Source organism: Schistocerca cancellata, chromosome 3 (genome assembly GCF_023864275.1).
Source record: "Schistocerca cancellata isolate TAMUIC-IGC-003103 chromosome 3, iqSchCanc2.1, whole genome shotgun sequence".
In the NCBI taxonomy this organism is placed as follows: domain Eukaryota; kingdom Metazoa; phylum Arthropoda; class Insecta; order Orthoptera; family Acrididae; genus Schistocerca; species Schistocerca cancellata.
Genome location: NC_064628.1, coordinates 170,843,135 through 170,870,307, shown reverse-complemented (window position 1 = coordinate 170,870,307; position 27,173 = coordinate 170,843,135). Strand labels below are relative to the sequence as shown.

At 39.5% G+C, this 27,173-nt stretch overlaps 1 protein-coding gene across 1 annotated transcript in view; it reads right to left on the bottom strand.

The window, feature by feature from the left end:
* LOC126176184 (MAP kinase-activating death domain protein) overlaps nt 1-27,173 on the bottom strand; it is a 545,775-nt gene that overhangs the window by 216,651 nt on the left and 301,951 nt on the right. Inside the window, exons 27-29 of the mRNA XM_049923326.1 lie at nt 22,172-22,301; nt 6,600-6,748; nt 2,247-2,411 (exon numbers count right to left, since the gene is read on the bottom strand). Coding sequence (XP_049779283.1) covers nt 2,247-2,411; nt 6,600-6,748; nt 22,172-22,301 — 444 coding nt within the window. The remainder of the gene's footprint in view (nt 1-2,246; nt 2,412-6,599; nt 6,749-22,171; nt 22,302-27,173) is intronic.

Sequence of the window (27,173 nt, the reverse complement as noted above, 5' to 3'; positions counted from 1 at the left end):
CAATCACCTGACCATGTTCAAAGTCTGTGAGTTCCACTGAGTCCCCATTCTGCTCTCTCATGAGGTCTAATGACTACTGAGGTCACTGATATGGAATACCTGGCAATCGGTGGCAGCACAATGCGCCTAATATGAAAAATTTATGTTTTGGGGGGTGTCCAGATACATTTGATCACATAGTGGATATTACATTAATGCTGCAGTGTACGTTTGCATGATTAATGTATTTTAGCATCAAACATATGTTTTGATACTTATGTCAGTGCTGAAATCTTCATTGGATGGTTTTATGTCTGTTACCCATCCATATTAGTCACCAAACAGGTAAATGTCATCATCTTAAAGTTGGTTACAAGTAGTTGTGCATACATCTTTATGGTATTGACTTTACAACAGTAATTCCTTTTTCAACAATTATTTTAAACTGGTAGAGTGCTTGCCTTGATATTGGTAGAGTGATGAACTCCAGTTGTATACTGAGTACTGTACTACACCTGGTTGTCCCCCACATTTATGAATGAATCCGAATGCCACTCACAAACAATTTTAATAGCAAAAAATTATCCACACTAGGATAAAATTGGATGGGGCATCGCATCATACTCCTTTTGACCATTTCCATCAGCTTGGCTGTATACAAACACCATTACGGCTTGTTCCCAACACGAATATCGGACATTCTGCTGCCTACAGTTCACTGTGTCAATTTCACAGACCCCAAAACACAAGGAACACACAGCACATGGTCACAGTAACTTTCATTCATCAGTACCACCTACCGTGGCAATGATGCATTTCCAGACACATGGTCATGGGACCTCATTATCACATCTTGTGGTTTTTCATACTTTGCATTACATTTGTTTTCCTTTTACAGTTTGTCATCTGCAGCCATCTAGAACTTGTTGTAGAATGCTTATTTACACTGAAAATTTAAGACTGGGAATGTTATCGTTCGACATAACTTGCTGTCAGAAGCGATAGTCCTGAACAGTTCCGGTAGAATTGTTGGGGGAGTGGCCAAACATTGTGTTCTGGAGACACCAGTCTGTCCAGTCCATTTTCACCACATCATCCCAAGCATTACAGAGATGCAATCACTGTCTCTGTTCACTATATTTTCATGCACCCTTATTTCTATCATGTGGGGCCACTGAGGTCCTGCTCAGCACTAATTATGGCATTCCTGAACCAATCAATGACATATTCTAATGAGATCTTGGCCAAATATGAATAGCAATATCACAGAATAATAAATTACAGCCTCAATAGTCAAATCTGTCACAAGATAGTATGTGTTTCTCCTTCTATGATGCAGCCTAACATAATCTTCTCACAAACAAACAACACTGAGATGTAATTTTTGAATGAGAAACCCATAGCATAGTCTTATACATAACACAGATGGTGTCACTCCTACCTACTTTGAACAGTTGCACTGCAATAGTAATTATTTGCATATCTAAGCATTTTGTACACTTCATGCCAGTTTGACTTCTGTTGCATGATGCCTTCATGGCAAAACAATTTTAATGGCCAGCAGTGTACACAACACTGAGTAAATAATTTCCTTAATAAATGAAAATCACATAAATTAATGAGTTTAGTATGCAGAGTACACAAATTTGCAATCAGTAAGTTCTCTTCATAGTAACTATCAAGGCTATTTTTTTTTAAGTCAAGTTTAAAATACTCCGAATCACAAATTTCAGTTGCACAATGTATAAAAACTCAAATCTAAATCAGCAGTTCCCAAACAGCAACCTTCAGAACCTTAAGTCTCTTATAAAGAAAGGAAAAGTAACTTATCTACTTAGCTGGTAGTGGAAAGCCAATTTTCTGAATTAGCCTACAGAACCTTAGGGTTTCTATAAAGAACGAAGAAGCAATTTATCCACTCATCTGGTACTGGAAAGTAATATTCAACACATTTATGACTTCCCCAGACCAATATTCAAGAATACTGTTGATTCTTAACAATCATTAAAAGTAAAGAGTGGTTACAGTGCAAGTGATCAATCAGAGGTTTTATTGCTGTAGATTGGGAACCAGTGATTTAGATTACTGCTCAAGAGCTATACAGGGCATCAATGACTTGGCTATCACAGAATAGACCCTTTACAAAAAGAAAAATCATGCAACATGCAGCAGAACCAAGGCTAAACTGCAAAAATAGGTGCCACTCAGCAGGCAAACAACGGAAAAAAGCGTGGCAAATGTGGCTATACAAAAATGCAAAAACTCACATTGCCCTGTTCTATCTCACTATCAGAAACAGTACTACGGAACGAAGCTTGGTGACCGGCCCTTTGTCTTGTGAATGCCGGGTTTGTGATGATACTGCCAGCATCGGATGCATTGCAAGAAGCCACACCCTCAGTTGAGCCATGTAAAGTGTTCTCAGTCCCACCCTAAAAAACAAAAGAACAAAAGAAAACGGAAGTTTTGAAGAAAGTAACAAAAGAAATAGCACAAAAAGCAATAAAATGTCACAAGTTCATCTGGAGGCCCTACTTTCCACATCCCATCACATATTATAGAAAACTTGAATACTATTCTTGATATAAAGTGTACCTCACTGCCTAGGATTTCTTCACTAAAATATATACAAGGTAGGAAACATTCCACAAGGTTTGAAAATTTGCAAACTATTTATACAGTCAGTTCATTGTTGTTTGAACAGTACCTCATTTGTAACTTAACTTCACTGCAGTCTGGGTATTTGAAGCTCTTTTCTCATTAGCTAATCTTTTATTTCCAGCATGTAGATCACACAAATTGACAGAATTCTTTCTTGACTTACTTTGTTGAATAAATTTATTTTGGATTTCTCATATAGTCATATCTGTTATAAAAGGAATGGCTTCAAAAAGGCGAAGTAGATTAATATTGTCATTATACCATTCCATTTAGGAATATGCTCCTCAAAGCTTTCATTATGGCGGCTTAAAACATGCTATATTAGTCATTTTTACGCAGAAAAATTGTAAAATTTTAGTGGGCTGTTTGAATTTGGTCTTCAGCTACAAATTGCTTTCCATAGGTTTGAGCTATTGTGACTTTTTGTGATTCCAGTGTTCTGAACAGCTCAAAGTGTGAAATTCAGTAGGCAAGATAGTATTTTAATGGCAAATATTTCTGATATAACAAAGCTTAATATGATGTTCTCATCTATGTTGATGAGAATCTTCAGCATCACACTAATCTATTTCTCATAGTCCTTAGACAGTTATTAAGTTGCTTATGGACATTGTTATATCATTTCACTCCAGATCAATCATATGAAACCGTGCAGATCATATGCAATCACATTAATAATTTCCAACTGTATCTGTGTAACATAAACCTATATAAATAATTTTCAGCTGATGGTATGCTTTATTAATTATCATGGTACCTTGTTATTTAATTTTTGTTTGCCACTGCGAGTCACAACGGAGATGTAATGTGAATTAGCTGGTAGAGGTAAGAACTCGACAACTGTGCTTTGGTCATCAAATAGTGCACTTTCTCTTTGAATTTCAGTGCATTTACACCAGATAACAATACACAAATGTCACGGATGACAACCATTTATTTCTTTTTTTTATTGCAGTGTTGTCACATAACAGGGATTTCCAAGCATTACGAAGCAAATTTTCAGTAATTGTGTGTTGTAATAATAAAAATAAATGTATGTTATTTTCCTGTAAATTGCTGTTTACTCATCCATTGATGTATTTCCTGACATAATAAACTTGCGTGTTGATGTCTCATAGCTCTTGTGTATTGCACATTTACTGATAAATTTGTTACCAAAATAGGTTTACCATGTAAAAATGTTCATAATATGCAGTGTTCTGTGGGATTCAAAGATGTTAAAATCATCTAAAAAAAACTAACCACTGCAATTTTCTGATAAGGTTTTTTCCTTTAAAATTCATTAATACTGAAAGTAAATTGACAAAAGAACTAAAATTAGAAAAATTGTTTCACAAACTGTAAAACTGTGTTAAGCTTACAGAGACTCATAGTGAAATATAAGGAACAGTACCCCAATAATAAAGCACAAAATAAGTATAATGTATTAATACAGAAATGGACAGCATAAAATAATCACACAGCATGCATGCAGAAACTTGGCTTCATACTCATTGTTTATCTGGAATTAAGATTGAGACAACAATCAAACAAATAAAATTGTTCTTTCAACATAGGCCAGCCTGCTGTTGTCATTCCAAAACTCTATATACCTGTTTCGTTTCGAAACAATTAAAAACCACACAAAACATGAATCATGCTTTACACTGAGTTTACAAAATTAATAATGTCTATATAAGATTATTTAATGCCTGAATAAGAAACTTCACAAGAAATTAAGTATTACAAACTAAAAAACCAACTGAAGACATAAGAACACAATAAACGCAATGATTTGTGAATCTCTGATATTGGCATTAGGAAAACTTGAATGATTAACAGATATTCAACATAAGTGTTCCAGGTTTTACTTTCAGACACCCCATGTACTCAATACTAATCCATTCAAGCTCCTGACAATTTTCCTGAATTACTGGGATACATGACACATGACACAAATAAAAGGACTGAATGGATAGGCATAATAATCTATTCTTAAAGATAAAAAGGATATTATAAGATGAATATTTACAATACTGTAGCTTTATAACTTCTACTACAGCTTGAAAAGATAGGGGTGGGTGAATCTACATAATGGGAAGGAAAGTATGAATACACTAGATTACAAATATATATATTTTGAAACATAAGCACAGAAATTTTTGAAGGGTGGAAAGTAAGAAATATTTGTAAGGATAGTCCACAAAAAAATGTAAATTCATTTATTTTTTGCCTACCAATGGACAGATGTAATATGCTAAAAATTTACTGCTAATATTAACACATGAAAGTTAAGACCAGTGTCTAAAAGTCTCTACTTTTTAATTTCATGCATCTGCTTTTGGAACATTCTACAATGCCACACAATATTTGTCAAACACTGAACTTTTGTAGAGTTCAAACATTTGGCAGGAACTTTATAGGTTCCTAGTGGAATTTCTTGACTACATTTTAGTCAATCACGAACATTCCTCTCCTACATAGATTCTTTGGCTTTAGCAACTGCTAAAGGGATTTTTTCTTGCTTCGCAACAAGGAAGGTAAATTTTCATGCAATTTTCATGTAATAACTTTTTCCTTTATTAAATCAAGAGCACATATCAATAAACATAGCAGCAGAGTTTTATCAATACCAGAAACATGTGCAAAGTTTTTATGGGTAGTATACACCAAATAAGTGATTATAACGGCTTTACATCAAATACAGAAAGAAAAAGGAAAGGAACAAAAAAATCATGCCTTTCATAAAAGGTAAGGGCAGCTATGATCTGTGTATATGATTACTGTATTATGTGGTATATAGTGTTCATCAAAGAAAACAAATGAATTATGTGGGAAACAAGCAATAATCCAAATCATAAACTCAGTTTAATTTTGCTGCTAAGTAATGCAGGTTTTGGGATGGTCTAGAGATGTAGTGGGAGAGTCACTTGCAGGAAAAATGGAGATCAACATGCTCCTATACAGGGTTATTACAAATGATTGAAGTGATTTCACAGCTCTACAATAACTTTATTATTTGAGATATTTTCAAAATGCTTTGCACACACATACAAAAACTCAAAAAGTTTTTTTAGGCATTCACAAATGTTCAATATGTGCCCCTTTAGTGATTCGGCAGACATCAAGCCGATAATCAAGTTCCTCCTACACTTGGCGCAGCATGTCCCCATCAATGAGTTCGAAAGCATCGTTGGTGCGAACTCGCAGTTCTGGCACGTTTCTTGGTAGAGGAGGTTTAAACACTGAATCTTTCACATAACCTCACAGAAAGAAATCGCATGGGGTTAAGTTGGGAGAGCGTGGAGGCCATGACATGAACTGCTGATCATGATCTCCACCACGACCGATCCATCGGTTTTCCAATCTCCTGTTTAAGAAATGCCGAACATCATGATGGAAGTGCGGTGGAGCACCATCCTGTTGAAAGATGAAGTCGGCGCTGTCGGTCTCCAGTTGTGGCATGAGCCAATTTGCCGCGGGCTATGCGTGAAACTTTCCCGCACGTGTTCAACCATTTCTTCGCTCACTGCAGGCCGACCCGTTGATTTCCCCTTACAGAGGCATCCAGAAGCTTTAAACTACGCATACCATCGCCGAATGGAGTTAGCAGTTGGTGGATCTTTGTTGAACTTCGTCATGAGGTGTCGTTGCACTGTTATGACTGACTGATGTGAGTGCATTTCAAGCATGACATACGCTTTCTCAGCTCCTGTCGCCATTTTGTCTCACTGCACTCTCGAGCGCTCTGACGGCAGAAACCTGAAGTGCGGCTTCAGCCGAACAAAACTTTATGAGTTTTTCCACATATCTGTAGTGTGTCGTGACCATATGTCAATGAATGGAGATACAGTGAATTTATGAAATCGCTTCAATCATTTGTAATAGCCCTGTAGTTCTGTGGATTTCTAAAACTATAAGTATGACAAAATTCAGAACAAGTTTCCTGCTCTCACTACACCATTGTACTTGTAACTTACCTCAGAGTCCATGGAGGTTAGTTTAGATAAAAGCAAATGCCGTTTCTGATTGAGCAAATCACGGAGCATATCAGTGGTAGACTGCCCATCACCACTTTCTTCTGTTCCTTGTTGAGGATCCTGAATCAACCGCACTGATGGAGGTGAATCTGTTTAAAGATCCAGTTCAATGTTATTTTATGTGCATGACTTGTTGATGTGTCAGTCATGAACACATAAAGCAATATGACACATTTCAGGGTGTGGCATAAATATTACTGCAGTCGTCGTATCTTCAGAACATATTGACAATTCACGTTTTAAATACTGTCAAAGCTGTCACATCTATTAAAAAAAGTTTATTCTCTGAACAACAGTAACTGCATTTTCATCTGGCATGTATGTAAACAAAGAGTAATGACTCGGACAACGTGAAATTTTTTTTTTTTTATATATCAAACATGTTGTTGTTATTATATTTCCATGTGTTTTAGCAGCATGAAAATAATCCTAGAGACACCAGGAGACAAATAATAGTTGCATAAACTAAATACTGAAACAGAACACCAGAAAATGGCAGCTGAATCTTCTACAGCATCTCAAACCCAGAAAACTCACACAGGGTATTCAGTTTCTGTGTGCAACAAAATGATAGCTGGTACAGAACAACTCACTGGGAACAAAATGCCCAGTATAAAAGTTAATTAACATTCAAATAGTTCTTTTATGGACACTCTTTTTCGCCTTGCTCTGCAACATTATTCCATCCAGTACTTTAATCAGCAGCCTTTCAAACACACCTACTTTGAAACTTCCTGGTAGATTAAAACTGTGTACTGGACCGAGACTCGAACTCGGGACCTTTGCCTTTTGCAGGCAAGTGCTCTATCAACTGAGCTACCCAACCACGACTCACGCCCCATACTCACAGCTTTAATTCCACCAGTACCTCATCTCTTACCTTCCAAACTTCACAGAAGCTCTCCTCCTTTCTTCCAGGAGTGCTATTTCTGCAAGGTTCACAGGAGAGCTTCTCTGAAGTTTGGAAGGTAGGAGACGAGGTACTGGCGGAATTAAAGCTGTGAGTACGGGGTGTGAGTTGAGCTTGGGCAGCTCAGTTGGTAGAGCACTTGCCCATGAAAGGCAAAGGTCCCGATTTCAAGTCTCGATCCAGCACACAGTTTTCATCTGCCAGGAAGTTTCATATCAGTGCACACTCCGCTGTAGTGTGAAAATTTCATTCTAGAAATACCTACTTTTGCTTTTTTCTCTTAATGTCCTTCCCTGTAAACTATTTCCCACACAGAGCTGCATTTCATGGCCAGAGATCAATTTATGGAGTTTTATAATAGTATGAGATGTAAGAAAGCCTCAACATGCATGGCTGTGCCACCTTCAGCTCTGGTAAGTGTATGTTGTTACCACCCCTAGCTGCCCTGTAAGATAAGAATGACTTACCCAATACGGTACCCCTCCCCCTTTTCCATTCCCACCCTACTTTCTCCATTTCCTCTCACATGTAAAATAAAATTATAATGAAAACTTTTCTTGTTAGTTTGCGGTGCACACTGAAGTCTGATTTAAAACTGGATTACTGTAGTAGGCATGGTCCTATGCCCTGGTACTGCACTACTTTACTAGGCTTTGTCCTATACAATTTCCTTCCTCCAACCTTTCAGTTGATTTACACAACCAATTAAATGGGCATCTACATTTTAACATGTATTCTGAACCACAGTCGCTACACCACTTCACTAATCTTTTATTTGAAATCAATCGACAAAGATCACTATACCCATGTGGTTTTCCAGGACAATATTCTCTACAAATGCAATATTACATTTCTCATTTTTTACTTATTTATGGTCCCAGATACAATTTACTGTGTGCAATGTAGTTGTTTTTTAGAAGTTCAAAATTAATAAGAACTGCCACAGAAACACATAAAATGAATATTTCAGGGAATTATATACACTTCAAACTCTATGAAATATACACCAATAATGAACAGAGTAGGGCAGAGCAACATGCTTATTTAAAAATTCAATTTAAATAAAAGCAAGGTAGGTTTATATTTAATTCTTTGAATAGCACCAAGTACAACATTTCAGTACTATCTGTCTGCACAATTTTAAAGATGATATCAAGCAGATGATGTCCATTATTCTCAATACATTGCGTTAATTGAACTCAGAAGTTTTCTTCAACTCTTTCCAGCATATCAAGGAGTATGTTGGTGACATCTTGATGAATGTTGTTCTTCATATGAGGAAGGGAACTAGGAATATTCCATGAAAACGTCATTGTCACATGGGGCATGGGGCATGGAGCATGACTGTCACATGGAGCTAACCAGGTCACCACCTTGGCCAGTGCAGATCACCTCTCAAGAAGATGAGGTATCCTTGGAAGTGGTGTAGCAAAACAGTTGTCGAAACACACTCTGTGTGTGCTGAAGCACCATCCTGTTGAACCATATGCTGCCCACATCCAACTCATTAAGTGTTGGCAGCAAAAACTCCTGAATTATGTGGACTTAATGGTCAGAAGTCACCAAAACTGCCCATCAATATTCTTCAAAAAAATCATGGACCAATTATTCCAAGTTGTAGTACTGTATGTATAGTTATACATTGTGAATTCCAGTAGCATATGTTATGCCTATTTACAGATCCCAGAAGATGGAAGTGAGACTCATCACTGAAGAGAACAAGGTCATTGTTAGGCATGCAAAAAAGCACCTGACATGCAGTTTCTCAAGCAACAAAATCTCATAGATTTAGTTCCTGCACTACAGCTAACTTGTAGGCATGAAATTTTAGTTCTTCATAAAGGATTCACCCCACAGAATGAGAAGACAACCCAACAGAAGCCACATGTTTGTTGGTAGAGTGCTGGAGGATCATAAAACAGAAACCCTTACCTACCCAATGTTCTGGGGTGACCTGTGACCATGCTGTTCATGGAAGCCCCCTCCCCCCCCCCCCTTTGCATCACCAGTTTCCCTGAAGTTGTTTACTCATGAAGCAAACAACTGCCAGCCAGGAACAAGACTCGAGGCATACCATTAAAATGAGTATGGAATGCTCATTGCATGGCAATGATAGAGTGACCATTACAAAAGTACACATCATCAGTGAACGTACATTACAGTTTTGTCTACTCCATGATACTAAGTGAAACACTGAAGCTACAACTTTACACTCTGCCCTCTTGCACGTGCCTACCCCCCACCTTCTCAGAATGACCTTTGCATCAGGGTGCCAAATTTAAATAGGCAAGTTGCTGTCCCCTATACTGTATGTGTAAGTTTACAAACAAGTGCTTTCTTTTTTAAAATAGTGGGATTCAGAATTATTGAGGAAACAGAATTCCATTCAAGAATGTGACAGTTACTGGTACACATGACACAAAGCTGTTAAGCACACAGTATTGTATAAACAAAATGAAACTATTTACATAATGGTGTGGCCAGAGTGCTGTGATGTGTTGAAGTGAATCTGGTGCCACCGAGAAAGAATCTTGTCAGAAAAATAACTGAAATTCAAAAACCAGGGGCATCAAAATCCAAAAATTTAAATACATAACATCTAAAGCATCTGTGATCAGGCCTAGGGTTACACCATGAACACAATATTTCTAGACCTAGTTTTAGAGTTATTCAGTACTTGTGATGGGGACAAGGAATGTTCCAGATATTTAAACAGCTGTGAGTACATTTCTTACTCTATTAGCACCACTAAACGTTACTTCCATTTCTTTTATGAAATACGTTTATGAAAAAGGTTGCTTAAATTCTTCTACATCTGCAATAACTTGCATAATCTTGTATGCGACAAACCAATGTGAATCACACACAAAGTAAACCCCATTACCAAAAGAACTTACTATAATTACATGTGTGCATCAAACAGACATATACTGGTACAACAATCGTCCTAGGCAAAATACATTACCTTACTCCTCCTCCCCACCTTTCTAACCCTTTGATTTTCCTCCATTTCCTTTCCCACTTTCTTAATTCTTAATTGCACCACCAATTTCATTTCTCTTTGTCTTAATCAAGCTTTACTTCTCATTCTATCAGTCTGTCACCTCTGAAGAGAAGCCACTACAATGCCAATGTAATATCTTTGGTCTTCTCTTCTCTCTGTTGTCATCCTTCTCATCTTTGTCTCCCTTTGTTCCCAGAACAGTAGTTGTGACCTGCCCCTCCAATCTACACTTCTCCTCTCCATCTCTCTTTCCTTCCCAAGGAAGCAAACAATTGTTCTGAAAGCTATGATAGTTCTTTGTAATTTTATGTGAGTTTGTCAGAAGTACTCAAAATTTCACTTTCTGAAGATAAGGTAGGTCACCAATTCTGTCTTCCTGGGATTTTATGGTTTCCCAAGTGAATTTTCCATTTGCTACAAGTCTAAATAAGTTTGTTATTACAATAATGGAAATTCCAGGAAGAAAATGATAATCAATAATCAAGAATGAGCCAAGGCCACAACTCACCTATAGTTAATAAACACAGATATTAAAACACTCCTACCTATGGATGCAGTGACATAGTCAATCTTTTCCACAGACTATAAATTCTATTTTTAAATCATTTCTACGCAGCATACATTCTATTTTGAAATCAACTACAGCTGAATGTTGACCGCTCTTCATTTTTGTTCATTATGCACTTCTAAACAAATACTTGATGAAATCTTCACTAAATGTAATGAAGAATGAGTAGCTGGATTCATGTTGAGTTGAATAAAATAGTGACTGCACCTATTTCAACAAGCAAGAATTTATTGACTCAGAAACCTTTAAAAGTCAATAGGTGCTAAGAAAACATTACATGTCCGCCACTTTGTAGCAATTCTGGACATGTGGGGTGCCACATTGTCCTCCTGGAATTGCCCAAGTCCATCGGAATACACAAAGGACATTAACAGACGCAGGTGATCAGACAGGATACTTATGTAGGTGTCACCTGTCAAGAGTCTTATCCAGATATATCAGGGGTCCCACATCAACCCAACTACACATGCCCCACACCATTACAGAGCCTCCACCAACTTGAACAGTCCCTTGCTGACATGCAGGATCTCTGGATTCCATACCCATACACTTCCATCTGCTTGATACAATTTGAAATGAGACTTGTTCGGCCAGGCAACATGTTTCCAGCCATCAACAGTCCAATGTCAGTGTTGATGGGCAAGGTGTAAATCTTTGTGTCATCAAGGGTACACCAGTGGGCCTTTGGCTCCAAAAGCCAATATAGTTGATGTTTCATTGAATGGTTCACATGCTGACACTTGTTGAAGGCTCAGCACTGAAATCTACAACAATTTGTGGAAGGGTTGCACTTCTGTCATGTTCTTTTCAGTCATCATTGGTCCTGTTCTTGCAGGATCTTTTACTGGAAGCATCAATGTTGGAAACTTGATATTTTAACAGATTCATGATATTCATGGTACATTTGTGAAATGGTGATACAGGAAAATCCACACTTCATTGCTACCTCGGAGATGCTGTAGCCCATCACTTGTGTGCTGTACATTCAAACTCACTTAAGTCTTGATAACCTGCCTTTGTAGCAGCAGTAACAGATCTGACAACTGCGCCAGACACTTGTTGTCTTATATAAACACTGCCAACCACAGCACCGTATTCTGCCTGTTTACATATCTCTGTATTTGATTATGCATGCCTATACCAGTTTCTTTGCCGCTTCAGAGTATATGTGCCTCCATGTGCCTTTCAACAGTGCTGCACTTCTACATTTCAGTGAGTTGCTTCCTATACTCCATAAATTATTCACATTCTACCTGGATTGTCCATACAGTATATGATTCGTACATAACAATTAATATTGATAACAGCCATGGTAAAGCCCAAACTCAGATGTTCACTTTTAAAGCCAGAAATAAAAATGAATGATATTTAGGAGGTTATAATCTGCACATAGGTTGTCTGTTAAATGAACTGACTTGGCCATCAGTTAGTGTGCGAAGAGAACCATTTTATCATGTGGCACATCATAATGATAATGTGCATTTACTTCACACTGACTCTACTGAAGCAAATGTTATTATGCCTAGGAATGAAACCGATATTTTTATGACATTATTCATCGAAAGTAGCCAAAAGTTTCATCAATTATTTTCCAGATTTACACAAAAAATAACCAATTTTCAACTGCTACATACTTACTACCTTTATTTTACTTAGTAGCTGTTTACCATGAGTACTTTCTAACATTCACTGTTTCTGAGTAATTTTAATCTAAATTAACATTAAAAACAGTCTTATATTTCAGAAAGCTCTTTGTTGGCTCAAAAATTATGCATTTCATGCAGGTAGGGCATCGTCAGTTATTTCATGCAATCTGAGTTGTCATTCATAGCAGCACAGTGTAAGGCCACGCACAAAAACTGTCAATATGGCCCCATAGCAAACTGCTGGTGTCCTAACCACACTCACACAGTGTATACACAGTGGATTACAAGAAATTTTATGATTGGAATCTGCTGTATGTTGGAGGTGAGTTGAGTAATTCAATTACACTAATTCAGTCGAGGGAATCTGATACAATTTTATTATTTTTTCATAGTCAGTACCATAGCAATGAATTTATTAAAAGAATGTGGCATTTTCCACTTTTCTGTATTAATTAATTAAATGCCAACATCTTTATTACATTCATCAGATGCTTTTATTTGGTTAGGATAAATAGTTGTGGCGTCGATAGGTCACATCGACCACACAAATTACAATCTTTGGAACATGAACTGCTCTGACAAGCCGCCATGTTTAATTCAGGCTGCCTTTGTACTTCATGCAGGGTTCATGTGTATCAGTCTTTATGGTAAAATACATGTGTATATAGAAAACTTGGGAACTGTTTATTGCGTACATTACAATCCATACCCAGAATCCCATATTGGTGACCCCGGACAAAAAGTTCTACGTATTCCGCGACTGGTCATATAGAATCAACAGGTTTCACGTACGATGCCATGGTTACATCACCGAACATTCTTTACGAAGATTTGGAGGCCCAGCTCTTACAACCAGCCAGCACAATCCTCCACTGTCAGTTATTTCGCAGCTAACGGACAATGATCTGGGATATTCGAGGAAGATAACCTCTACTTTAGCAACTCCACAACAACTGAGTGTTACGCAGATACCTCAGAAAATGGACTCAGGTTTTGTTACACCAGATTACGCACAAGAATAAATGAAAAGTGAAGTGGATGACCTATTAAATAGTGTGACGATTGATTGCTTGTACAAAGTTCAAAGGGACCGAAATTCGCACACATGCTTCTATCCTCTACGTACCACGACGTCAGTTACAGTAGTGCTGTGTGCAATGCCGCCATTTGTGCAAAACACACATGCATTCAACTATTACCAAGCTACACCAGCTTCACCTTCTTTACAAATCAGTAACAGACATTTTTATGCCTCCAGTTTGCCAGAACAAACCACCGGATCGGAAGCCCAGTTTTGCGACAACGTGGGTACGAGTGCACTCAACATAGCCTCTTCACCCAGCAATGTAGTACTATGACAGTGTGACAGCCAACAGGTTTCACCAGTGTTTTATGATCCTACCACAAAGGGTGCATAACCAGAGTGCGCGGAAAACTCTCGTTGTTGCCACTTTAAGCTCCAGGCCACCCCCCACCCTCACAGGGGGCCTCGATTCTGACCACACAACCGCTCACTCCATCTGCAGCACCATCTGTGTCTGCCACACCAGCCTTCCATGTCATTTCCGAGTTCGACAATGTCAGTGCTATTCCTGCAATTTCCGGTCCAAATTACAGCCCCTCATTACACCCTGCTCGCCCGTTCACTTCCGCAGTACCAACTATGCCTGCCGTGTCATGTTTTCAGGCATCTTCAGAGACTATACAACCAGCCATTGTTCTGAACGTGTGTGCTAGTAACATTTCCGCTCCGGTGATGCTGGATCTTAGCATGAACTCCTGTGCAGCGGCACTGCAGGCTTTCCAAGACACGCTGAAGCCACCTTCGTCTCCACCTCCAGTCCGCCTACCCTAGCTACCTCCCCTACAAAAGGAAAATCCAGTTTCATGGTTCACACTGGTGGAGCACCTCTTCGAGCTGCATCAAGTGACTGATGACAACTCCAAGTTCCTATGTTTGGTCACACACCTTCACGACCACTTGGATTTAATTTGTGATCTCCTACTTTCGCCTCCACCACCACCGAAGTACGAGTTCACCAAGAAAACAATATTGGACCAACTTCCTGCTTGCCACAGGAATTGAGAATCAAGATTCTGTATGAAGAGCACCTGGGGGACCACACTCCATCACAACTTTGGTGCTGCCTCATGTTACTCATAAGTGAACACATGATGCCAGACGTCACCCTGTGGGCGGTATGGTCTGCCAAGTTACCTACTGACCTACAGATACACCTACTGCCACACTCTTTTGAGTCTATCGGTTCTCGCCTACACATCGCAGATCAGCTGTATGCACTCCTGCACCAGAAACACCCAGCTTATCCACCATCACTGTGTGACACTACACCTCCTGTTTACTGGCCGTCTGCAGGCAGTGGCAGAGCCCATTCCACTTCCACACCTTCTATGCCGCCAGGCAGTACTCATTTGCCTTCTCCTCTTTCTGAGCACTCAAGAATCACCCATGCTCCATACATCCTGGTTTATGTCCCAGAACAGATCAACGAGGACAAGCCTCCCCCGCTATCACAGTCACTGCCACCACCACATCCGGCCCAACCATACTGTTGGTACCACAAGATTTTTGGGGCTGAGGCCAAGAAGTTCATGTTACCTTGTCAACACCCAATGCCGACCACAGGAACTAAGTGACGCCGAGTCCTGCGGGGAACTTCACAGACATCCCCTAACATTGCACTCTGTCCAGTCGTCCCCTCAGCTGAGCGGTCGTTTATACGTGACAGACATTTCATCGCAGTTTGTCTACCTAATTGACACTGGTGCTGACATGTCTATCATAACTCGATCATTGGCTGCTGCCGACTTTTCACTGATGTAGTCTCTCCTACGAGCTGTCAACGCATCAATGTTACAAACTGTCAATTCTGTGAAAGTAATGGTGCACTTATCCCCTTCTCAGCATTTTCCGTGGACATGCTACATCGCCGAACCAATTCTTGGTATGGATTTTTTTGTCCCATTACAAGCTCTCCCCAAATGTAGTCCAGTGTTCAGTGTTACACCACCTGTCTAACACTCAGATACCGTACTCCGGCACCCACTCTCCTCATTCTGTTTCCGCCTTAACATGGGATTTAGTCCACGAGTGTTCCACCCTCGCGGGCAAGATTGTGACCTGCATCATTAACCTACTAATACTACTCAGCGGTGCACCTCTGCTGGGAGAACGACGAGCTGAAACAATGCATTGCTCACACTTACAATGAGCTCACTGCGGCCCGCACCTCACTGTTGAAACTGCAATCTGCAGTTCCTATACTGGATCGGACTTCATTGCCAAGCATCAGTTTGTGAACACTCATCAGGTTAGTTCAGAAACATTCATTGCGTGTGACAATTTGTGTTCAGTGACCTCCGCACCGCCCAAGCACCCACGCAGCTGACCTCTACAAACAAGCACATGCTGCGCTCATGTAATAGGCATGTGACTTTCATGCTGCCTTTTCTCACTCGCGCTAATGGCTACACCTCATCACGGCCCACTCGTCCCAAAACCCCATGTCAGAATGGTACTCAGCCTTGTGTGCAGTTCTCAGTCTCTTCCATCACTGAATCACTGACGGAATGACACACAAGATAATTACCACTGTCGGCCCTCTTATTAGACACAAGATTAGACACCTCAACCCCATTAAGTTGTGTGCGTCCCAGCAGCAAATTAACTAACTTCTGGAGGCAGGCATTTGACAGCCATCGGACAGCAATTGGTCTTCATCAATTCACCTCGTCACCAAACACAATGGTTCTTTTCAAATGTGTGGTGATTACAGACGTTTAAATGCTCACACTGTCATAGACAATTACCCTGTGCCAAAGATAAATGACTTCACTCATATGTTATCGGGCGCCACAATCTTCAGTGAGATTGATGGCAAACATGCTTATCAGCAGATTCCCATAGTGCCGGAAGACATTCCAAAGACTGTGATCATCTTGCCACTCGGTTTGTTCAAGTACAACTTCATGCCATTCGGTTTAAAGAATGTGGCACAAATATGACAATGTTTCACTGACTCATTCTTATGACGATTTGAGTTCTGCTTCGCATACCTGGATGACACACTCATTTTCAGCAAATCGACTGAAGACCATGAAGATCATTTATCCCAAGTCCTCCAGACTTTGGCATCCAACAATGTCGAGGTCAACAAAGAAAAATTCCAATTGCGTCAGTCTTCTGCGACATTTCTGGATTACACACTGTCTCCGCAGACAGAATACAGCCTCCCAAATCCCACGTGCAGGCTATCATGTCATTGCCACCCCCAGCTACATACAAAGAACTCAGACGTTTCTTAGGTACTATAAATTACTACTGCTGTTATCTACCTCCTGCTGTCACCATGCAGGCCCCGCTAATGGACTCGTTCTCCAGCAAACAAACTTTGGGCGTTAAACCAGTCCATTGGACTGAACCCATGCTAGAGGCCTTCAGGGCTCTTAAAACAGCTTTAGCTCACGCAGTCATACTCACCCACTCGATCCATCTGCCGACTTGTTCACCACTACGGACACCAGTGACATCGTGGTCGGGGCAGTATTACAACAGGGCAAAGACGACACAGTTTCACCACCTCATTTCTTCTCTAAAATACTGTCTACAGCACAGAAGAAATATTCCGCTTTTGATAGAGAGCTTCTGGTGGTGTAAGAGGCTGTCAAACATTACCGCACTGACATTGAGGGCCATCCTTACTTCATTCTTACTGATTACAAACCGCTGGCAGACGCCTTCTGCAATCCGCCAGAGGATCTTCCTCCCCGACACTTCTGCGACTTCAAACTGGTCTCTCAATTTACTACAGACGTACACTACATCAAAGGCGCGGAGAACAGCCCCACTGATTTCATCTTGCGGATCAATGCTGTTTCAAGTATCATCAATTTATCCAACCTCGCCGCTCTACAGGCTTCGGATGAGGACACTCAGGGTCTGCTCATGGACCCACAGTCTTCGTTCATGTTTACCAAGGCTAAGTTCCCTGGCATTTCAGACGAAGTGTGATGCAACTCTTCTACAGGCATTCTGTGGCCTTTGCTCCTGCCCGCAATGCGCCGACAGGTTTTCGACGCCTTGCATAATCTCGCCCACCCCAGCATCTGAGCCACCATTCGCCTCGTCACCGAGCGTTTAGTGTGGAAAGATGTGAAACACGACTGTCAAACATGGGCACACAGCTGCATTTCCTGTCAACGAACCAAAATAGGGCATCACACCTCTCCACCACTCGGCAAGTTTGACATCCCTAAGTGACATTTCCGTCATGTACATATGGATATTATCGGTACCCTGCCTCCATCGGAGGGCCACAGGTATATCCTGTCCACAACAGACTGAATGTCTCGTTGGATGGAAGCTATCCCCTTACCCAACATCACAGCCGAAACTGTGACCAAGGGTTTTGTTTCTTCTTGGATCACTAGGTTCGGCTGCCCGTCCACCATCACAACCGACCACAGTCAACAGTTCGAATCTACACTTTTTACGGTTCTCTGTAATCTTTGCGGTATTAAAAAGATCCATACAACAGCCTACCACTTGCAAAGCAACAGGTTGGTGGAACGATGGCACTGCACCCTTAAAACTGAACTCAGGTGTCACAACTGTCTCTGGTCTGCAGCACTTCTTTGGGTGTTGCTGGGCCTATGTTCTACATTTAAACCAGATTTTCATGGGACAATTTCCGAATTTGTTTTCGGTGAAAACCCAGTTTTACCAGGGGAACTAATTCTCCCCAAGATCCTGGAGATTCCCCCTCCTTCCCAGACTTTATCGGAAGGATGCATGCACACTTTAGAAACACCCAGACAGCCATTCCCCACCTGACACTTACATGCCGACTGCACTCAGCACTTGCTTACACATCATGCTCAGGAACGACTCTGTCACACAACCCTTACAGCCTCCTTACCTCGGCCCCTTCAAAGTACTCCAGAGGGGTGAGACGACGTTCGACATTATGATAAAAGATCTCTACACAGGCTCAAGCCTGCTTTCGTAGACTCCAACACCCCTCTGCCATCCCAGTTGGACTGCCCGAGCACATGTTCTTTTGACAAACCCGCTAACAAGTCCAAGCAACCTACAGTTGGGTTTTCTCCGTCCAATGAGTCACCACCACAGCTCGCGGGTTCCTCAGGATGTCATCATCATCCCTCTCACAGGTTTTGAAGACATTTCAGGTACTACAGTCGCAGATACCCCGTCCTTCATATTGCGCCGCAATGTACCACCTGACCACGTCGATGACATGTCGTTTATGGTGTTAGATAATCATGTTCTTGTACTGCTGACCGACAGCACAGACCCGACCCTCACCGAGGAACTCAACGTCAAGATAGAGCACAGCTTGTCTCTCCCACAGGAGTGCGACCCATCATGTGTTTGAGCTTTCATTTCTTCGGACGGCTCAGTATGCATTCGGGGAAGGCACACTCACATGCCGCCTCCTCTCCCATACCGCTACTCCTGAGTTGGCTGACGCATTAGTCCTCCCCGCTGCTTTTTGGATTACGAGTTGGACCGGCAACCGCTCGTCACACCCTTCATACGCCGACCCAACGGAGATGGAGCTTCCGGTCATGTGCCTGACAACTTTCACCACTCACGCCGAAGCTGACACCCACACGACCCCCCCCCTCAGTGGTCATAGACTGTACTCCATACTGCGGTGTAGGGAGGGGGTGGAGGGGGGGTGGGGGGCGAGGCTGTGTGGCGTCGATAGGTCACATGAACCACACAAATTACAATCTTTGGAACATGAACTGCTCTGACGAGCCGCCACGATTAATTCAGTCTGCCTTTGTACTTCATGCAGTGTTCATGTGTATCAGTCTTTATGGTAAAATATATGTGTATATAGAAAACTTGGGAACTGTTTATTACGTATATTATGATCTGTATCCAGAATTCCATATAGTGTTCAGCCACAGAGATTTACATAATTTAGACAACAGATAAATCACTCAGAGGGTTATATGTTATAATACATTCAGAAATAGAGGATGAAGGAGCTAAGACATACCACCCCAAATATATAAAGAATGAATAAGTATACCGTGGTGCGATTTTTGCCAAGTTATAGTGGAAAATATGGTGAATTCCCTGATATTTGCAAATAACTTTTATCATTTATATATGCCAAATTATGATACCAACTTTGTTTTTTCTACTGAAACTACATACATTTTTCTGTGGTACTTGAAAGAATCTTCTAATAGAACTTCAATGGGTGTGGTTTTTGCCAAGTTATAGTGGAAAATATGATGAATTCCATGATATTCGCAAATAGCTTTTATCATTTATATATGCCAAAATATGATACCAGCTTTGTTTTTTTTTCCTACTGAAATTACATACTTTTTCTGTGGTACTTGAAAGAATCTTCTAATAGCACTTCAATGAGTTAACATGTATGGTACATAGCCACATAGAATCAAGATAACAGCACCACCAACCACTGTCCTGACATCAGGAGGAGAGGTTCCACAAACACCTGTACTATTATACCACATGTTTATATATATATGTAAAAAATAGAGGGAAACATTCCACGTGGGAAAAATATATCTAAAAACAAAGATGATGTGACTTACCAAACGAAAGTGCTGGCAGATCGATAGACACACAAACAAACACAAACATACACACAAAATTCAAGCTTTTGCAACAAATGGTTGCTTCATCAGGAAAGAGGGAAGGAGAGGGAAAGACGAAAGGATGTGGGTTTTCAGAGAGAGGGGAGAGGGTAAGGAGTCATTCCAATCCCGGGAGCGGAAAGACTTACCTTAGGGGGAAAAAAGGACAGGTATACACTCGCACACACACGTATCCATCCGCACATACACAGACACAAGCAGACATTTGTAAAGGCCAAGAGTTTGGGCAGAAATGCCTGCTTGTGTCAGTGTATGTGCGGATGGATATGTGTGTGTGTGCGAGTGTATACCTGTCCTTTTTTCCCCCTAAGGTAAGTCTTTCTGCTCTCGCGATTGGAATGACTCCTTAACCTCTCCCTCAAAACCCACATCCTTTCGTCTTTCCCTCTCCTTCCCTCTCTCCTGATGAAGCAACTGTTTGTTGCGAAAGCTTGAATTTTGTGTGAATGTTTGTGTTTGTTTGTGTGTCTATTGACCTGCCAGCACTTTCTTTTGGTAAGTCACATCATCTTTGTTTTTATATAAACAAAGTTTCCATGACTTACCAAACGGGAAAGCACTGGTAGATAGGCACAATAAAAAAACACACACACAAAATTTCAAGCTTTCGCAACCAATGGTTGCTTCGTCAGGAAAGAGGGAAGGAGAGGGAAAGATGAAAGGATGTGGGTTTTAAGGGAGAGGGTAAGGAGTCATTCCAATCCCGGGAGTGGAGAGACTTACCTTAGGGGGAAAAAAGGACAGGTATACACTCTCACACACACACATATCCATCCACACATATACAGACACAAGCAGTCTGAGTCTGCTTGTGTCTGTATATGTGAGGATGGATATGTGTGTGTGTGTGTGCGCGAGTGTATACCTGTCCTTTTTTCCCCCTAAGGTAAGTCTTTCCACTCCCGGGATTGGAATGACTCCTTACCCTCTCCCTTAAAACCCACATCCTTTCATCTTTCCCTCTTTCCTGACGAAGCAACTGTTGGTTGCGAAAGCTTGAAATTTTGTGTGAGTGTTTGTGTATTTTTTTATTGTGCCTATCTACCAGCGCTTTCCCGTTTGGTAAGTCATGGAATCTTTGTTTTTAATATATATATACCTGCCAGCACTTTTGTTTGGAATGTTTCAAAAACAAAGATGATGTGACTTACCAAACGAAAGCGCTGGCACGTCGATAGACACACAAACAAACACAAACATACACACAAAATTCTAGCAGAGGCCTGTATATGTCTGCTTGTGTCTGTATATGTGTGGATGGATATGTGTGTGTGTGCGAGTGTATACCCATCCTTTTTTCCCTCTAAGGTAAGTCTTTCCACTTCCGGGATTGGAAAGACTCCTTACCCTCTCCCTTAAAACCCAAATCCTTTCGTCTTTCCCTCTCCTTCCCTCTTTCCTGACGAGGCAACCGTTGGTTGCGAAAGCTAGAATTTTGTGGGATAATTTGAGGAAAAGAAAGAGAGAAGTGATGAGGAGATATATATATATATATATATATATATATATATATATATATATATATATATATAACAAATCAATTAAGTACTACATGAATATTGCCAAAAAATTAACATTTTTGAAAAATATTCTCTCATAATAACCCTACAGATGAGAGATGGCATTTTTGACAAAAATAATTCATAATCGATAAGCTGAAAAGAAGGACAAATAAGCTGTGCATTCAATGCCACTCACCATAAATACCAGCCTGAGATGATTTCCGAGAACTGTCTGGAGGATAAAAATCGGAGTGAGGGGGAAGCTGGAAACCATGCGGGCTCTGCGGAGACTTCAGATTTTCATGACTTCCAAATGGACTTGATGCCTGGAACAGAATGGAAGTTTATTAGTCATAACAAAGCACTACTGCCTCATCAAATGCTAGTTCTGAGTACAGTTTGAGTTTGTCAGTTTATTCATCAAGGTGTAAATAAATACATTAGAAGTTCATAAATGTATAAACCAGTCAAAGCATTTTAAGAGCAGACATTACCTTAAAGAATCTGAAGATTATACAAAAGGCAATGAAAGAAGTTTTCAAGCATCTGTTACAGAGCACTGTTTCCTTTATGTCTATTATTTCTTATTTACTTTCTAGACTTTGGCATAACATTTTATCGGAAAACACAAATTATTTGAGACTATATAATTGTCACATAATGAAAACTATCAGGGGGTACACACAGCCAAACTAAAGAAAATCCTGGCTTTCTCCCAGATTTTCCGGGATGAAAGTACACTTTTTACACTTTTTCCTGGTTGGAAGTACATTGTACCCCTGATGAAAGTATGTTGTTTCCATGTTAACTGGCAATATGCTTTCCATTGGAGCTGTAAAACTTATCAATTCTTCGAATGACAAATGTTTTATACACAGGCATAAAACTTCCCAGCACTTTAGGAAATGAAACAGAGTAAAAAAAGAAAAAAAGAAAAAAAGACAATGCATTCTGGAAACATCTTTGATAAGTGGCAACATTTTCACTGCATATTTTCATATTACAGAAGTATAAACAAAAATTCCACCAAATACAGCACTGTAGCTTCCGAAGTGATGAAAATGAGGCTGTTATGTGCTTTTGTCAGCCAATCATAGCTCATGTCACGTGATCTTGCCAGGCAATGACAGCAGGTATTCAGAGAGTAGAATATGTTATGTAGTCAGCCAACAGCAACCTCACTGTGAAGTAACACGGACACACAAACAGACGAAGCTAATGGTTTAAGTTAATATCCATACAGTATAGCTACAACAAAAGCTAAGCTATCACGTATAATATTGATTGTCAAAATGATTTAGCCATTTTTTCCATGGTGTGGTTAGGCAAGATCCTAAGATCACTGCTGAATATTTCCGAGAAGCAGGATTATAAATTTCACAGCTATGCACTGAACATTTAGAGGGATACCTGGTGGAATACATGTTCCATCAAGCACTTCGACTTTCCCACAGAAAAGCCAGTTACAAGTGATACCACTTAATAACTCACTTTGTACATTTTTTAAAGGATTATTATATTTTTGTCATCATTATTGCATAATTTGTAATCCATGAAAGAACAAAAATAAATATGAAAAACTAACCTTGAATCTTAGTCTTTTTTTAGCATGCCAGAAAAATTTTAAATAGTGGCATAAATGGCTGGTCTTCTGGGACAAAAATTTTTGTAAGTGGCTGGTCCACAGTTATTAGTTTTGAATGGTAATCTAACACTCTGTGATGTAAGAAATTCATTGCACTTACTCACACAAAACATAATTCATCTTGCATAAAATGAACTTTATCTTGAAAGTAATGCTTCTCAAGCCACCATTTGCAATATTTTACTGCAACCTGTTAGAAATGTAAACAGTTGTGACATCATGCTAATCGAAAGCAGTTTGTTGTTATAAAGTATTGCACGGTCTTCATCCTAAAGCCTCTGACACATCTTTCTGTGAACAGAGTCTTGTGTGTGCATTGCGTTCTGTTGTTATAAATAGTGCATGTTCTTTGCAATGGAAGTTTTATTTTGGTGTCATTCTCTCATTTATGTTTTATTGCTGTAGTATAAGTCTACAGTAGCAGGCTAAAGTAAAATTCTTTGTTAAAGTATCAGTTTTTACCAGTGAAAACCACAAAAATTTAACAAAACCACAAAAATTTAACTGAAAACTAAAACAATGAATAATTCATGGGATTCTAAAAAATTCCTGGGTTTTTCCCAGATTTTTCCTGTGTGGAGAAATTCCCAGATTTCCCAATTGTCCAAGAGCATATAGACCCTCATAGTTCACCCTCTCCCCTTACTATTTTACCCCTTGATTTTACTTTCATAAATGCTGTTACCCACTGGGCACTATGAGCAGCAGTAAATATTATCCAGTTTGTTGCACTTAATAAAAGACAAACATTTTACCTACTTGAGTTCTATGATCTTGTTCTATGTATACAGGTAGGTTTTAAATAGTTATGCAGCATGTTTTTGGAACATAGTTAAGAAACTAGAAATGTGTTCCCCCGAACAGGCACATAAAGCCGTGTGTCAACTGTAGTGCTCTGAAAACTAGTGTCTCAACATTGAAATCAAATACTCATGGCTTGCTGTTGTGCTCTAAGCTGGAACTGCCTAACACAAGCAGTGATTTAATCAAATTTTAGTACTTTGGATTCTCTCTTAATTCTTATTTACCCACTCTTGTTTCTGGTGTTTCCTTGTAATAATTTTCACCTGATCCCCAAATTTCCAACATACATTTTTTATGTCACTCTTATTCTGAATGTATTGTAGGCTTAAAATTTTCCTCTTGTTCCCCCAATACTTACCAAACATACATATTTAAAAAATGGCCTCGATATTATGAAAAATATAAGAATCTGTGTACCAATTAGTGGAACATGGACACCAGAATTGGACAACCAAAACATCTAAATTTTACAGTTGAAATACTTTTTTTCAGCCAAAATACAGCAACGTACTGACCATTTATATGATTATCTTGAGTTAAATACTGTGTAGCTGTGATTTACACATAACTATGTTTAATGGCTCCCCCTCCCTCTGTTCAACACACACATGTGCACACACACACACACACACACACACACACACACACACACACACACACACACAAAATTTTGTTACACATTCTGTTGTAGAATTGAAGGAACTATTGATCATATGTGTGTTTGAAGTTAATTTTTTTTATTTATTAGATCCTTTATACTGTCAGGTGGGTGGTCAGAGATTTTTGTCACGTAATATCTCATTCATTTCTGTGTCTCACACTTTGAGTGGTGGATAGTGTCAGTTCTCCTTCTAATATTATATTTATGAACGTTATTATTGTTTTCAAATTGTGTTTGATTCTTAATAACAAACTTCCTAAAGATCTACAAGGTTAATGGAAAATCTCATATAAAGATGTGAAACAAATACTAACAAAGAGATAGAGGGGCTGGCCAGTACTTACCTCAGCTCAGTACAGCCGATAGATACACAAAACAGAGCAGAAAATTTACGTTCCTGGGTTGTGAGTAACTGAATCCACTTTCCCTTCTTCCCTTTCTTTCCCCTCTCTCCTCCCAGATGAAGGAACAAAGTTCCGAAAGCTAGGAACATAAATTTTCTGTTCTGTTTTGTGTATCTATCGGCTGTACTGAGCTGGGTAAGTACTGGCCAGCCCCTCTATCTCTTTGTTAAAACTTCATAAAGAAGCAAATGGACCCTGAGGCTGTTACCATTAAACATAACTGTTTAAATGGCTGTCTCAAAGAGGCTCTAGAGTTGACACCACATATTTTTATTACTATATGCTTCGGTGTACCAAAAAGGTTCTTTGTCAATAACAAGTAACCCCAGAAAAATGCTATAAGTCGTTAGTGAATGAAAACAGGAGAGTTAAGTTGTTGATCTCTCTCTTCCCCCCCACCCCACCCCCCTCCAAGGATCCGGTATTATCCATAGTGCAAAGGTTGCAGAACTTCGATGTTTTAGAAGAGTTTTAAGATGTGACTTTAAGTACAGCTTACTATGAATATTAACACCCAAGGGTTTACAATTTCCTGTTTCATTTGTACATTATAGAATTGTATGTAATTCATTTCATCTAAGTTCAATTAGAGTCAATTTGCAAAGAACCAGTTATTAATAGTGAAGAAAATTTTATTTTCATTTTCCAGTCCTGGAGTTTCTTCCATTACCTTCAAGAACAAGGTAAGAACTGATACTGTTCACAAATTATTCATACCTGTCTTATTACCTTCCTTGAAACGGAGTCTGAAAACAGAATATTTCAATCTATCTGGTAATATCCCCTGTGACAATAATGTATCACATATATGACAAATACGTTTTATACCTGTGAAGAACAGGGTTTTAGAACTTCACTTGACATATTATCAACTCCAAGTGAGTCTCACCTTCAAGGGAGTTAATTACATTCTTAATGTCTTTGATAGGCCATGCATTAATTGTTATTTGCCTGTATGCACATATCACTCCTTCTTGCATGTATTCTATTGCACTATCCTTGAAATATCAAAGTCAATCTTTTGAGCAACTTTAAGGAAGTGATTAATAAATTTGTTGGCTATCTAACTCTTATCATTTATTATTTGGCTTTTTCTTTAATAAGAAAGTTCTCACATACATTAACTGATTTCCTCATTTATTTTTTTAACTACTGTACACACATATTTAATTTTATTATTGGAATTACTAATTTGAGACATTATACAGATCCTTCTTGATTTTTTAATCCTCTTCCTTAGACAGCACAGTATCTTTTGCAATACGAAATCAGTCCTACTTGTTATTAATTCCATATGTTGTTGATAGAAACCCATTTATAAATACATTAATTTGGAACTGACATCTGTCTCATTGTACACATAATCTGATAAGCCAAAATGTTATGACCACTGCCCACCATGATGTTGGATGCTGCAAGGTGGTGTTGTGGCCACGTGATGTAGTAATGAAAGTATGTAAGCAGAGCCGACACAGACAGAGGATCACCCTAGCAAAGATATGGGCTGCAAATGGGGAAATTCTTTTAGGTAAGAGACTTTGCCAAAGGGCAGTTTGTCATTATGCAGAGCCTGTGAACAGGTATCTCAAAAATGGTGAAGCTAGTCGAATGTTCACATGCTAAGGTCAAAACCACCTATGAAAAGATGTGTAAGGACTTTGAAACCGCCCACATCTCGTGGTCG